The sequence below is a fragment of the Cajanus cajan genome, chromosome 5 (assembly GCF_000230855.2).
Source record: "Cajanus cajan strain Asha chromosome 5, NIPB_CcT2T_4, whole genome shotgun sequence".
NCBI lineage: Eukaryota > Viridiplantae > Streptophyta > Magnoliopsida > Fabales > Fabaceae > Cajanus > Cajanus cajan.
The window spans coordinates 20,318,332-20,333,550 of record NC_138521.1 but is presented as its reverse complement, the minus strand read 5'-3'; the positions used below and the strand labels follow the sequence as shown (position 1 = coordinate 20,333,550).

Sequence of the window (15,219 nt, the reverse complement as noted above, 5' to 3'; positions counted from 1 at the left end):
TGGAAAAGTAAGTGTGACTATTATTCCATGAATTTTTTATTCATCAAGAGCAAATGTCACTGTGCAAGTTCCATAATTTGTCATCTTGAACTCTGGTTGGATGAATACCATAGCTTTTTCTTGCATATTAATATCTTCTGAATGTCACTATCATTCTTAGCATCTTCTTGACGACATTCCCAACGCATACCCTTAGCAATGGTTGTGATAGCATCCGTAAAATAACTAGATTCACGAATGATTGCATACCCACTAGGTCGTAAGATTCGATCCATTTCCAGCAACACATACTTCATTTCACACCTACCATGTAACAATCATTGTCAAAGCAGTTCGGGCATATTTAAGAACATAAGTTTAGTGTGAGCCATTAATACAAATAATATAAAGTTCAAGTTAAATATGCAGTTCAATTCGATGTAGATTATATGGTTTTTAATTCAGTGAAGAGGAAAGGGAGGCCAAGAAGGATATTGGAGAAAGTACTCAAGAGGGATCACAAGGTAAATATTAAATAACATCTCTAAAATGTTGGTCTTAATTGAACTGAATGAATTATCCATGTAGTTGACTTCACCTAGTGAGATAAGGCTTTGTTGTTGTTGTTGTAAGTCAACTAATGTCATTTCTATCGGATTAAACTAAATATTCTAATACTTGAAAAGGATTAGATAAGTCATTGTGTTACTCTGGTAATTAGAACATATTACCAGAAAAAATATGGAATACATTGTCAAAGATACAATAAATTTTAAAAATTTTAGAAACTGCCTGATGAATGTAATTTATATAAAATAACTTATGGAAGTTATGTATTAGGAGTATATCTTATAGTAGGATATATAGTTAGGCGAGTATATTATTATTTGCAGTTCCTAAACAGAAAATATTATTTGTTGCAGACTTTAGTCGCTTGGACAACTAATGTATTGATGTATTGTGTGTGATTTCTATGTTCAGTATTATATGTTATTAAATTATCAATTGGTAGTCTATGAAAATGAGTTGACATAAAGTCTATTTGGATACTAGCTACAAGCACTTTGAGAACTTCATTACTAAAAATAAACAGTATTTTTCAATATAAAAACTCTAAAAAACGCTTTTAAGCTTAATATTCAAACAGACTCATAATCACCTGTGGCTTTCTGCAGTGAAGAGTCCATCAAGATGAAGTAGGTCAAAGGTTCGAGGATATGTTGAAAAAGCTTCACACCTACCATAAAAAATCAAATCAACATCAGATCTTACAAGACAAAAGTATGTTCATGACCAAAAAGCCTTATGGTTCATATTCAATATATTTCCAAATTACCAGTCATGGAGGGTTCCAATTAGGCCTCGATCAAAAACCACAGGAAGTGTATTGGCAGCATATGATGAGACAACATTCATGACCCACACAGGATCATCAATCAAGGCTCCAGCAAAACCTCCATATACTGTATTCATGTCCATTATGTTTCGTATCTTGTTAGTCCCAAGGTCAGGAATCAACTTTTTGTAATACGCAGTCTGCTTTTTCCACTTACTGTCATCATGTTTGAAAGCACTAGCACTCCCACGATGAACCATTGAAATCCGTACTGGTGTAACGTGCAACCGTTCAGGCCACTTAGAAATGGATGACAGACCTGATATTTTAAACTTAGGATCTGGAACCACAATACAGGCACGAAGAGGAGTATACCAAGCTGAATCTGGTTCAAGGCTGTTATCACATTTAGGTGGATATGTATCTCTAGCTAGCTTATTATAACAATTGTTATCTGAAGCCTTCTGCCATACAGCAATATCACCCTTTATCTTGTACATTTTGAAGCACAATGAAGTAAGCAATTCCTGCAACTTCTCATAATCTAATCTTTGTGCTTCAACAGTGGAGTTCCATCCACGCCACCTGCGCTTATAATTAATGGGTGGACCAGACAAGACCCAAAATCCTCCAGGACGAACAATCCGGTGTATTTCAAGGAGATAAATACCGCCTAAGATCAGATACCCGTCAAAAAGAACGAGAATTTTAGAGTGGACTTCTCAACTCAAAGCAGAAAAGATTAGCAGAAAACAAAAAACAAATCATCGATGAGGTAAGATTAGAATGAACTTGACAGGCATGTGGGATCTAGTTCAAGGGTATACTGTTTACCATTTTATAAAACAATCACGCTTATCAGGACAAGAAACAACAACTCGAATAGTGGTGGCTTCACCTTTACTAAAAGCAAAGTAGTAAAAAGTTGCCAACTAAGATCTAAAATTCCAGGTGCTCATTGAAAACAAGTTATCACCCTGATTTCAAAGAAACAATGTATTTACAGCAGATGCATGAAATTTAAAAATTTAAGCAGCTACATACCGATCACTAGAAACTGTTGCATAAACAGGAATAAATTCTATTTAAATACTAAATTTCAAAATCCATAGAAAAAGGTACCAAACTCTGTCCATGGGATTAAGCATCTGGAGCAATGAGCCATATCAAAGGAGTTTGATGGGAATGGAAGTCTCTGTGTAGAAATGACACCAAGAATTGCAGGGATACCACGCTCCAGAGCAAATTGAACCTGAGCTCGATGGTTATCTCTTGGTGCAAGAGAAAGAGTTAGAATCCCACGATCCAACAAGTCACCACCCCAGCTAGCAACCTAAAGTGGAGTTATGTGGATTAACTGGTGTAACTCTTGTCTATAACATGCTTGAGTAATAGGACTCGATCAGAATTAGAGTAATGAAATAGGAATCATATTACTGGCACTTCCCAAACCCTTAGTTTAGTATCAAAAAGATACAAGAACAGTGATGTAGGTGAAGAATACATAGTATTTTAATGCCCCGTTCCCCCTCCTAACCCTCTTAATGGATGGGTGTTTTACTTGCACAACTAAAATTAATTGATTCTGTTTTCAGGTATAAAGTAAATTGGTTTTAAAATATATATGTGCAGCAGTTAAAAAGGCACCACTAATGGAATCAGCATGTGTAGTTAAACTAGAAATTTATAGTTAATGAAGGAAATCTGGAAATTATTATTTGCAGGCCAATCCCTATATAATTAAAGGAAAGGAGAAAATATAAAACTCACCCCACAACCAGTATCAATGGCAGTTCGGATAGTCCCATCTTTCATTTCAGGGATTAGATCTTGCATTAAATCAACATATTTACCAACACCATTGGGGAACATAGTACCCCCACCAGGAAAGGTGAATTTCTCCCCTTCCTTTTTCAACCAATGCTGATTGGACTTCTGCTTGTTAATCCACTCATTTGGAACATTGCTGAAATTAGACATAACAGATGACATGAAGGAGTGACAAAATGTCAATTACATTTACAGGAAATTTAAATTAAGCAAACCTTTTGTTGTTAACTTATAATACATCTATATTATACCTGTACCAACATTCATCTCTGCTCTCTGGCCATCTAATTGGAGGCTTATATCCGTCTGGGGGAGGAACTAAGCATTCTTTCCTCTCAAATTTTGGAGGGCAATGGCGTTCCAAGAGAGTCTGCCGATAGGAGCCATACTTCTTCCATCTCTGTTAATTAAAGCATACATACATAACAAGGAAACTTTCTTCTACAAGTCATATAGCATAAAAATATGGACTATTAGTAATTTTACCCTTGGATCTGTGCATGGAGTGTAATCTTGAAAGTCAATGCTGCATTCAGGAAAACTCATGTATTTAATTTGCAGAGGTCTTATTGATGACTCCTCGCGGTTTTCAATGGATTTTTGGCTGTAAATTAACAGAAATTTGTTCTTCTCAGAACAAAAGAGTATACTCATATAGAAAGAAAATCCACATAGCACCACCAACACGATTGCCATAGGGGCAATCCTGCTTTTTTCTGGCTGGGTGACAGGTCCTTCATCTTGGTTGTTCATTGTCCGAGAAATAATCAACTATCTCTGGAAAAGCAATAAACTAAACATCATGAATATGGAAACTTGTGACCTCCTCTCTTAACTCATATATTAAAGAATGATAAACCCAACAAATTAATATTTTTTTCAAAATAGTCGGTTATCAATATTTATCATAGAGAATCACTAACAAGTGACAAAATAGGACTCTTGGAACCCACAAGTTTCAAGAGCCACTCTAAACCACTTGGCAAGAAATCAAGTTTCTGTTAGTTTCATGATCTTTTTCCCCCAGATAATAATGATTTTAATAATAGTCAATAAGATCCTAGAATGCTTAAAAAAGTTGAAGATGGCATCGGCTTCCTATCTACTACAGAAACCAAACAAGCATATCAGTCACGCACTGTGGCTCATTCAACTCCAACAAACCACTTGATCCAAAATTATCAATCCTAGTTTAACTACGGAAGTCAAAGAATAATAACGGATTAACAGCAGTACATTAAATCACTGAAAAAAAAATCAATAAAAACCAAAGGAATCAGTAATCCATAAAGAACAACAACTGATGTTGATAAACACATAAACAAGACTTAAACACCATTACCTCAATCAGACCTGTTAGGAAAAATTACGCTGATCTTTCCCGTAACTTCAGATTTGAGAATGGAGCAAAAATAATTGTGGACTAATAGCACACACAAAATTGATAACGGAGTTCGGCCAACTCTGCCTACGTCTCCGGGCTGCTGCAGATATTTTACTGAAAAGGGAAATATAAATAGTGTTTACAAAACACTCACAATCTCTCAAAATACTCACAACCACTCACAACCCATGACCCAACTATACCCAGAAAAATTAAGAACTTCTCTCTCAATTTTTCTATACAAACGCTTTGCTAAGTATTTGCTTTCGTTGGATACAAAAATGAATGGAGGGGCTTGCTATTTATAAGGAACGATTGCAGTGTGAACGCTCCAAATTCGGTGCCTCCAATTTGGAATTCGGTGGTCTGCCTGCCAAATTTGATTTTGCATTCTGTCAAGCCTCCAATTTTGACTTTTCAAAGTTTGATTTCTGCCAAAATTGATTTCTGCTTTCAGCTGCCAATTTGGACTTTTCAACAATCTCCCACTTGAAGACTGATTTCAATCTGTCTTCACACTTTAATCAATGCAGCAGCCTTCCTTGGTCTGTTACTCTAGCAGGCCAACTGAAGTTGAGCACAACTTCAGTTTGTCAATGGTCACCACCTTTGTCAACATGTCTACTGGGTTCCTGCTTCCTAAGATCTTCTTCAATGTTAACACCTCATCCTCTAGCAGAGATCTGATAAAGTGATAACGAATATCAATGTGTTTTGTCCTAGAGTGAAATGCTGAATTCTTTGCCAGATGTATTGCACTCTGACTATCACTATGCAAAACACTCTTCTCTTGGATGAATCCCAGCTCTGTTAACAAACCCTGAAGCCATATCAATTCTTTGCTGGCTTCTGTCACTGCTACGTACTCAGCTTCTGTAGTGGATAAAGCGACAATTTTCTGTACCTGCGACATCCAACTAACAGCTGTAGTACCAACAGTAAAAATGTAACCGGTGGTACTTCTTCGGTGATCGACTTCACCTCCATAGTCTGCATCTACATATCCTTGCACCTTTATTTTGCCTTTACCAAAGTGCAAACATCTTTCTGTGGTGCCTCGTAGATACCTCAAAATCCATTTAACTGCTTCCCAATGAGCTTTTCCTGGATTCGACATAAACCTGCTAACAACTCCCACTGCATGGCCAATATCTGGCCTTGTACAGACCATTGCGTACATCAAACTTCCAATGGCTGAAGCATATGGAACTTTAGCCATAAAATATCTTTCTTCCTCCGTCTGAGGAGACTGATCCTTGGATAGGCGAAAATGACTAGCCAAAGGTGTACTAACTGGCTTGGCGTCGCCCATGTTAAATCTTTGCAAAACACGGTTGATGTACTCTGCTTGAGATAACTGCAAAATCCCTCTTTGCTTATCTCTCGTGATTTGCATTCCAAGAATCTTCTTTGCAGGACCTAAGTCCTTCATGTCAAATTCTCTTGACAATCGCTGCTTCAAGCTTCTTATCTCATCCATATCTAAACCAGCTACTAACATATCATCAACATAAAGTAGCAGAATGATATAACTGGACTTATATCTCTTGAAGTAGCAACAGTGGTCAGCATTGCACTTATGGAAGCCTTCTTTGTGCATGAAGCCATCAAACTTCTTGTACCACTGTCTTGGAGCTTGTTTCAGACCATACAAGCTCTTCTTCAACCTGCACACCATATTCTCTTTTCCTTTCTCTGAGAAGCCTTCTGGTTGGTGCATGTATATCTCCTCATCTAGATCTCCATGAAGAAATGCAGTCTTCACATCTAACTGCTCTAGGTAGAGCTCTTCACTAGCAACAATGCTCAACACTGTTCTGATTGTATTGAGCTTCACAACTGGAGAATAAATCTCTGTATAGTCAACTCCTTCCTTTTGCTGGAATCCTTTGACTACTAATCGAGCTTTGTATCTTTTGGAGCCATCATGCTCCTCTTTTACTCGATACACCCATTTGTTGTGAAGTGCTTTCTTATCTCTGGGTAACTCAACTAGTTCCCACGTCTGATTTGAGATCAAAGACTTCATTTCGTCCTTCATGGCATGCTCCCACTTGCTGGCATCTGTGGCCTGACATGCTTCATCATAATCTTCAGGCTCACCTCCATCAGTCAGCAACATATAGTTCATGTATCTCCTGTTAGGTACATGAGGCCGGGATGATCTCCTCACAGGAGCTGAAGTTGAAGGCTCTGGTGTGTCTGACTGTTGTTCACAACTTTGCTCTGTTGATTCCTCTGGCTGAGGAGTTTCAACTATAGGACTTTCTGGGACATCATCCACCTCTGCATATACTGGCCTACTCTTTTCTGAGTTACTGGCATCAGTACTATGTCTGTCCTTGTACATCACTCTCTCATTGAAGATTACATCTCTGCCGCGGATCATCTTTTTGTTTTCATTATCCCATAGGCGATAGCCAAACTCATCTTCACCATAACCGATGAGAGTGCACTTCTTCGATTTGGGATCAAGCTTATTTCTGCCTTGATCACTGATATGCACATATGCTACGCAACCGAAAACTCTAAGATGTGTGAGTTTTACCTCCTTTCCGCTCCATACCTCTTCTGGTATTCTATACTCCAATGGTACCGATGGACCTCGGTTGATCAAGTATGCTGCTGTGTTGACTGCTTCTGCCCAAAACTGTTTTGGTAAGCCTGACTGCATACGCAAGCTTCTGGCTCTCTCAGTCAACGTTCGGTTCATCCGCTCAGCTACACCATTGTGTTGCGGTGTACCAGGCACGGTTCTTTCCATTCTGATTCCGTGCTCATAACAGAACTTCTTGAATCTGGTGTCTTCATATTCACCACCATTGTCGGTTCTGAGCTTTTTAATCTTCAATCCTGTCTCATTTTCAACCATGGCTTTCCATATCTTGAAAGCCTCAAATACATCTGACTTATGTTTTAGAAAGTATACCCATACTTTCCGAGAGTGATCATCAATAAAAGTCACGAAGTATTGCTTCCCACTAATAGATGAGACAGTCGTTGGACCCCACACATCGGAGTGAACAAGCTCGAGTTTCTCCTTCTTTGGGGTTCTTCCACTTGTCTGAAAGCTGACTCTTTTCTGCTTTCCAAGTATACAGTCTTCACACATGTCAATTTCCACTGACTGAAGACCTGATAATTTTCCTTTAGAGTGCATGATCTTCATCCCTTTCTCACTCATATGGCCAAGTCTTTGGTGCCATAAATTGGGATTGTCATTTGCTGCAACTGCAATTAAATGACACGCTCCTGCTGTTTTGTAAAGAGTACCACTCTTTTTACCACGAGCAATCGTCATTGCACCCTTGGAAATCTTCCAATCATCACCATGGAAGGTCGTTGTGTAGCCTTCACTGGCCAACTGGCCTACTGAGATTAAGTTCTTCGTCAGGTCGGGAATATGTCTGACATTCTTCAATTCCCATACAGACCCTTTTAGCTTAATCTTCACTACACCTTTACCAACAATCTCACAAGATTGTTCATTACCAAGGTAGACTTTACCAAGGTTTCCGGGAACATAATTCTCGAAGAATTCTCTCTGCGAAGTAGCGTGGAAAGATGCTCCAGAGTCTAACACCCAAGACTCCTCCTTGCTCTCCAAAGAGCATATTAATGCATCATCTCTTCCTGAGGTAGAAGCAATATTTGCCTCTGCTTTCGCCTCCTGATTCTTCGGTGCATTCTTGCACTGATTTTTGTAGTGCCCGGTCTGCCCACAGTTCCAACACTTGATAGTTTTTGAGTTGTTAGAACTACGATGATTTCTGGATTTGGACCTGTTATCCCTTGATTTTCCACGTCCATTTCCTCTGGTTGGAGCCCTCCCTCTTGACTCTGTATGTAATACTGAAGAGGTTGAGGATTCACCCGACTCTCTCCGTCGGATCTCTTCACTGAGAACCAGATCACGAACATCATCTGATTTCAACTTATTGCTTCCCGATGAGCTACTCACAGCTGTGACAGTAGCATTCCAACTTTCTGGTAGAGAAGACAAAAGTATCAATGCTCGTACTTCATCGTCAAATTCAATTCCAACTGAACTCAACTGGGTTGTGACTGTACTGAGTTCATTTAAGTGTTGCGCTACTGATGCGCCTTCCGCCATCCGCAAGTTAAACAACCGCCTCATCAAGTGAACTTTGTTTGAGGCTGACGGCTTTTCATACATACTGGAAAGAGCCGTCATAAGACCCACTGTGGTCTTTTCCTTTGCAATGTTGAAAGCAACATTACGAGATAATGTCAAGCGGATAACTCCAAGGGCTTGTCTATCAAGAAGGAACCATTCATCATCCTTCATGCCCTCTGGTTTCTTTCCTTCGAGAGGTTGATGTAGCTTTTTCTGGTACAGGTAATCTTCGATCTGCATCTTCCAAAAGCTAAAGTCCGCACCATCGAACTTTTCAATTTTCACCTTTCCTTCATCTGCCGCCATTGCTCCCACTCAAATCTGACTTCTCGGATCGCTTCTGCCGACAAATTGGTAACGTTGACCAATTTACACTATTCACTATTCACGTGAATAGTACTATTCACAAAATACTATTCACATGAACAGTATTCTCTCCAGCAATTTCGATGAGCTATTCACTATTCACGTGAATAGTACTATTCACGAAAAATACTATTCACATGAATAGTACTCTTGCCAAAGTTTAACAGAAACAACCAGCTCTGATACCAGTTGTTAGGAAAAATTACGCTGATCTTTCCCGTAACTTCAGATTTGAGAATGGAGCAAAAATAATTGTGGACTAATAGCACACACAAAATTGATAACGGAGTTCGGCCAACTCTGCCTACGTCTCCGGGCTGCTGCAGATATTTTACTGAAAAGGGAAATATAAATAGTGTTTACAAAACACTCACAATCTCTCAAAATACTCACAACCACTCACAACCCATGACCCAACTATACCCAGAAAAATTAAGAACTTCTCTCTCAATTTTTCTATACAAACGCTTTGCTAAGTATTTGCTTTCGTTGGATACAAAAATGAATGGAGGGGCTTGCTATTTATAAGGAACGATTGCAGTGTGAACGCTCCAAATTCGGTGCCTCCAATTTGGAATTCGGTGGTCTGCCTGCCAAATTTGATTTTGCATTCTGCCAAGCCTCCAATTTTGACTTTTCAAAGTTTGATTTCTGCCAAAATTGATTTCTGCTTTCAGCTGCCAATTTGGACTTTTCAACAAGACCAATGCTAGAATACACAACAGTTGCTACTTTCCGCGCACTCTTGTCATGACATTGGACCAAAACACTCTTATTTAACAAGCAAAAATTAAGCTTTAGATCTTATACCATGCTCTGTTGCCATAGAAGAAAACACAATTACACAAGTAAAATAGACATGTCACCGTATAACAGCATTATAACAATCATTTCTTGGTATACCTAGTTTGAACCGATGAATTAGTTTTCCCCCTGAATCATCATTAATAGAGTTGTGTGAAAGTTGAATTTGAGAAAAGAACAAAGAACCCTCCACTCCAAGTTTCACTGATTCAGTTCAGATTTCAAAACATGAGGGCATATATGATATAACAAGAGTTTAAAGTATTTAAACCCATCTGATTGTAAAAATGTGCTATGCACCGTCACACAGAAACAGCAAACTGAAACACAAAACAAACAAATATAGAAAGAGGCAGAGAACCCACGTGCAGAGATCAGATTCTGACACAAAAGAATGAAGAATGAAAGCATCCAAGAAGAGTAAGAATTAGACACTAATCCAAAGAGATCTGACAGAAGAAGACAAAATGAATGAGAAAAGTCCACTCAACAACTCAGTCAGATTCCTGATTCAATTTCAAACCACCTCAACCATTCTATATAACATCTGCGCAATTTCCATCCCATGTTCGCATTCAATTTAGCATTCCATCTTGATCAAAAAACAAAATAAGTTCTTGATCAAAAAAAATAAATAAATTCAGCATTCCATTGGATTGAATAATTATTTTTTAGATAATATGATTGTGGGATTTTGGCTCATCGTAATTCGTGTCACGTTATTTTTAACATTCTCGATCTTAATTTTTATGTGATTTCTAAGATATTAATTTGTTTAAAAACAATTTATTTATAATTTAACAAGTGATCAAGACATTTTATACTTTTATATTCATTTAGAAATACTTATTTAAAGATATTTAAAAATTATTTTTATTTATTAAATAAAAATAAAATAGTTTAAAAAAATTATGTATACAAAAAATAAAATATATCTTTTATAATATGTATAAATAATATCATAAAAATAATAATTTACTTACAAATATGATTGGCGTGACAACTACATAAAGATTTTTTCTAAACATCTTTAGATTTTTGAATATTAAAACTATTCTTGCTAGGAAACACTATTATGTTGATGTTCTCTAACACTTGATCTTCTTTTACGTTGATGTTTTCTGACGCTTAAGTCAGTACTCGGTGCAGAACAATAAATACTATAGCATTAAATAATCATACCTACCTTTCATGTCCCATCAATATCGTATTTATAGTGACATACTTGGGCCTGATAGGCCTTTTGACTCCAGAGCCTAGTAATCTAGGTTTTATGTTCTAGTTAGGATTAATGTGGACCTTTATTATTTAACCTTGATTAAGACAGGATAATTCTAATAGTAGAAGGTTCTCCAATACACTTCCCCCCAAGCTCGAGGATGTAAGACGAAGGGATTTGGTTGGGTCACATTCGTGGGGTATGTCTTAGGAGGCCTTATCCTCAAGAAGAATTTTGGCTACAAGAATGGCCAACTATATTTGTTTTGGATGAGTGTATGTTTGGATAGGAGGGTCTCGTAACAACTGGAGGCCGAATAGTGCATCCTCCTATGTGCGACTAGATGTTTTAAAGTGTGCATGTGATGCTAGGTGACCGAATGGTGCGTACTCCTATGGCTAGGTGTTTGTAAAGTATGTATGTGTTATTAGTCGACCAAATGGTGCATTAAAAAATTGTAGCAAATTGGTGAAATTTAATACATGCACACGTTGGGATATAGGAGGCGGGAAAACCAAATTAATGTGACATTTAAACCAAGGTGTATGGCATAAAAATGAGACATAATGGAGTAGGTTGGTAACATCGGCATTCGTTTTCATGAATAGACAGGTTTGGAGTATTTGAATGCTAGTATGACCAAAAGGGTGTCTTTTTGTGCAAATATAATTTCTCGATTCTTTCAAAACCAATTGTATCCATGTTAGTCCACACTTGAACAATAGGCTAGTATTGGCTTTAACTTTTAGAATCTCATGGGTCATAAAAATGGACCGCCTATCCTAACTTCATTGGGTGTCCGCGTTATATATATATATATATATATATATATATATATATATATATATATATATATATATATATATATATATTATTTTGTTTCATTTGTTTTCAACCTGAACTTCATCTATCCTTCGCATAAAGCAAAAAGAAAGGAATATCCGCATATAGTGGAATACTCCCAATTGACCGTCATTATTAATCTTTTAACAAAAACTCTGAGTCACTTCCTACTTCTCGAAGGAGTACTCAGATGCTCATGTGGCTGAGGTGTCTTTTCGTGTGTGGGTGGGATTCTCAAATGAGTACTCGGATGTTCATTTGGCCGAAAAGGTGCCTTTTTGTACATAAGTGGGTTTCTCAAAGGAGCACTTGGATGCTCATCTAGCCGAAAAGGTGATGTGCTTCATGCGTGGTTGCATGGTCGAGTACTCATGTGATTGGATGGCCGAGTCGGTTTGTGTTCAGGGTCACGTGGGTGTTGCAAATATCAAAGAGTCTCTTCATGCCTCATTATCTGGTATTTGTCGTACTAAGGCGGTGTGAAGGTGCATTAGTTGCGCCACTATCATAAAGTTGCATAACGTTGGGAATTTGTTCATTTATTTTATTCATACAAGTCTTTTTTGGTTGCCTCTTGGGTATCTATATATAAAAGGGGTTTAATTGCCTTTCTTCGCGCGTGTTCTCTGTACCGAGATATCATTTTCTTCTCGTTATGCTCTTTTCCTTCTTTTGTTAAGGTATGTCTGTGTGCGTAGCGTGGTTGGGTCTTTCGGGGTACATATGGCTATAGTCGAGAAATTGGGCTTATCTATGGGGTCTTCGTTAGGCACTAGGAGTTCGGTCGATGTCGGGGAGGTTGAAGTGTCTGTGAGTTTGTCGAAGCGGCTCACAATGAGTAATGCAAGGGAGAGCATTGGTGACTCCTTTAGGTTGGGGCTTCCTGACGTCGAGATGGATCCACAAGATTACAAGCAAAAGTTCCCCCCTGTGAAGTTCCGGGATATGAATGGGTCGACGGGGAGGTGGCGACCTATTACTCCCATTTTTATGAGAGGGTCGTCGTTGAAAGCTTACTCAAGAGGTGTCGATTAACTCGTTAGGAGGATACAGACCCTTAACCAATAATGTTTCACTATTGTAGGTCCAAAGGCCCTGGTGAGCCCGACAAGGTCTTCCTCGAAAAGCAAGGAGGCCAAGGTGATATTTTCTATATGTATGAGTGTGTGTTTAGGGATCTCGGTGTGTCCCTCCCTTTGAAGACTTCCATATGGGTGTACTCTGGGTTTTAAACTTGGTGCCAACTCAGCTTCATCCGAATGGATAGGCGGTAATGCAAGCATTCTGATTCCTTTGTAAATATCACTACATCAAGCCAACCATTGGGCTATTTTTGTATTTTTTTTTACCTGCCCTTCCACCAAGACTATGAAATGGGTGTCTCTAATAAGGCATGTAGAACGATGTCTATTCAAGCCATTTACATCTTCGTTTAAAGGATTCAAATCTGGCTTCTTGAAGGTGATGATTGACCTGATAGTTGGGAGGAACTACTACTTTTATGATTAGGAGGGAACCCCCATGTTCCCCTTTTATTGGACAAGGGTGCCCCGCAAATATGATGAATACCCGATAGATATGCTTACTCCCTTTGAGACCACGGCCCTGGCGGTGTTGAACACATTGCCTCGAGAGATCCCGACTAGATTTCTAGTTTTATTACCCAAGTCTTCCCGACCATGTTATGATTTAAATGGTACATGCTAACTTTCTGCTAGTTATATCTATGTGTCAACCTAATTATTATTGTTGTGTTACAGGCTTTATGGCACAGAAGGGTTTAGAGCTTTCATATAGGCAGGCCATTAGGAATCGTGCCCTGACCAATGCACTTTCGGAGGACCACTGAAGTGTGGTTGTAGATGGGGCTGCAGTGGTTGTTGAAGCACGCTCCCCTCCTCGATATTTCCCCATACCTGAGGCTTAGACTAAGAAGAAAAAGGACAAAGGGAAAAGAAAAAGCGATGAGTCCTCCCGACCAAGTGAGGATGGTTCGAGGCTGCACAAAAGTTGACGAATCGAAGGATCCCATTTGAACCTGACCATTCCTTTGGCTTTTATTGCTCGAGACTTCTTGGCACAGGAAGTTCGACCTTCTCGGATGATGGCTCCTGATTTGCTGTCTGAGGGGGGTCATCGGATGCTTAACTCTGCTAGTCCCTCGGCTTAGTGGGCCATGGCTTGTGAACTACAAGTGTGCACTTTGGCAATCCTCCGAAAGTTGGCTTTGTAGCCAATACCTGAAGCAAGGAGTTTGAAGAGCTCTTTAGACGAAACCCAACGTTCATTGCAACACTCCGTCAAGGCTTATGCTGCGACTTCAGCTGAAAAGCTTCAACTTAAGTTCGAGGTTGCTAAGCTTAAGGAGGCTTTGGCCGACATGGAGGGACAAGTGGTGGCTGCCGAAGTGGCCGAGAGGATGAGGGTCGAGGAGGTGAAGGAGGCCTTAGGTCACAAGGCCAAAGCCAAAGAAGAAGCTACTACAGCATTGAGGGATCTTCGCAAGGAGTGTGAAGATCAGATTGTGCATGAGCATGAGGCAGGTTTCATGCATGTTGTCCGACAAGCTACCTATTTATATCGTGTGCCTTTTGATTTCACCTTCAAGGTGACCAAGGATTTCTACAAGGGCACTTATATGGATTTTACTAAGATTCCCGAGGATGTTGAGCCAGATGATGTTGCCCCTGCTCGTTCGAGTAGCGGAGAGGATCCCGGCACAACCTGCTAGGATGACAAGGAGACCCAGTATGGCAATGGTGATGACAACACAGTTTCTGGTATGTGAGATGGACCAGGTTCCCTCTTCTTGGCTGTTTTGTAGAAGCCTTAGGTGGGAAGGTTGACTTTTTATTTTTTGTGGGATCAGGTGTAATGTTTTACTTTTTGAACCTTGTTGGTTTATGTGTACTGGAGCTTTGAATGTTGTTATTTATTTTGTCAATACCCAAGCAACTGCCAAACTTAATGAGAATCTATTTTGTATTGCATCCTTGTGTTTTTTCTTTCAAATTGAAGTTGTTATTGCTAAGTAGTTGTATATGTGTGCATTTTTTTATTTTATTTTTTATATATAAGGTACACATCTCGTTTGCGTTTGGATTGTAGTCTCTTCAGGTAAGATTAGGATGAGTATTTTTGTTCGCTTTTGTTCGAGCCAAGTGGGTGGTACCCAAAAGGAGTCCTTGATCATCTGAGTGCATGAGTTTGGGAGTGGTGTTCAACATTCAACCTTGGCCGAGTGGATGATACTCGGGAGGGATGTTAAGTATTCAACCTTGGCCGAGTGGGTGATACCCGAGAAAGAACCCATTAATCAT

At 39.0% G+C, this 15,219-nt stretch overlaps 1 protein-coding gene and 1 long non-coding RNA gene across 3 annotated transcripts; one reads left to right on the top strand and one right to left on the bottom strand.

Annotated features, from left to right (window-relative positions):
- LOC109819358 (putative methyltransferase PMT20) lies at positions 1-10,219 on the bottom strand. 2 transcript variants are annotated; one of them, XM_083075074.1, is made up of 8 exons: positions 10,203-10,219; positions 3,632-3,922; positions 3,397-3,545; positions 3,086-3,281; positions 2,438-2,648; positions 1,316-1,988; positions 1,139-1,216; positions 1-303 (listed from the first exon to the last, which is right to left on the bottom strand). In XM_083075074.1, exons 2-8 carry the CDS (start codon positions 3,896-3,898, stop codon positions 81-83), a joined length of 1,797 nt encoding a protein of 598 aa, XP_082931200.1. In that variant the 5' UTR covers positions 3,899-3,922; positions 10,203-10,219; the 3' UTR covers positions 1-80. The 2 variants fall into 2 exon arrangements, with proteins under 2 accessions (XP_082931200.1, XP_020240651.1); XM_020385062.3 differs by lacking the exon at positions 10,203-10,219 and adding an exon at positions 4,488-4,809.
- A 1,771-nt stretch (positions 10,220-11,990) lies between these two features.
- On the top strand, positions 11,991-14,889 carry LOC114915054 (uncharacterized). The gene is made up of 2 exons (XR_014433977.1): positions 11,991-13,595; positions 13,660-14,889. It is a non-coding gene; the product is annotated as an uncharacterized LOC114915054 (long non-coding RNA).
- Positions 14,890-15,219: the final 330 nt, after the last annotated feature.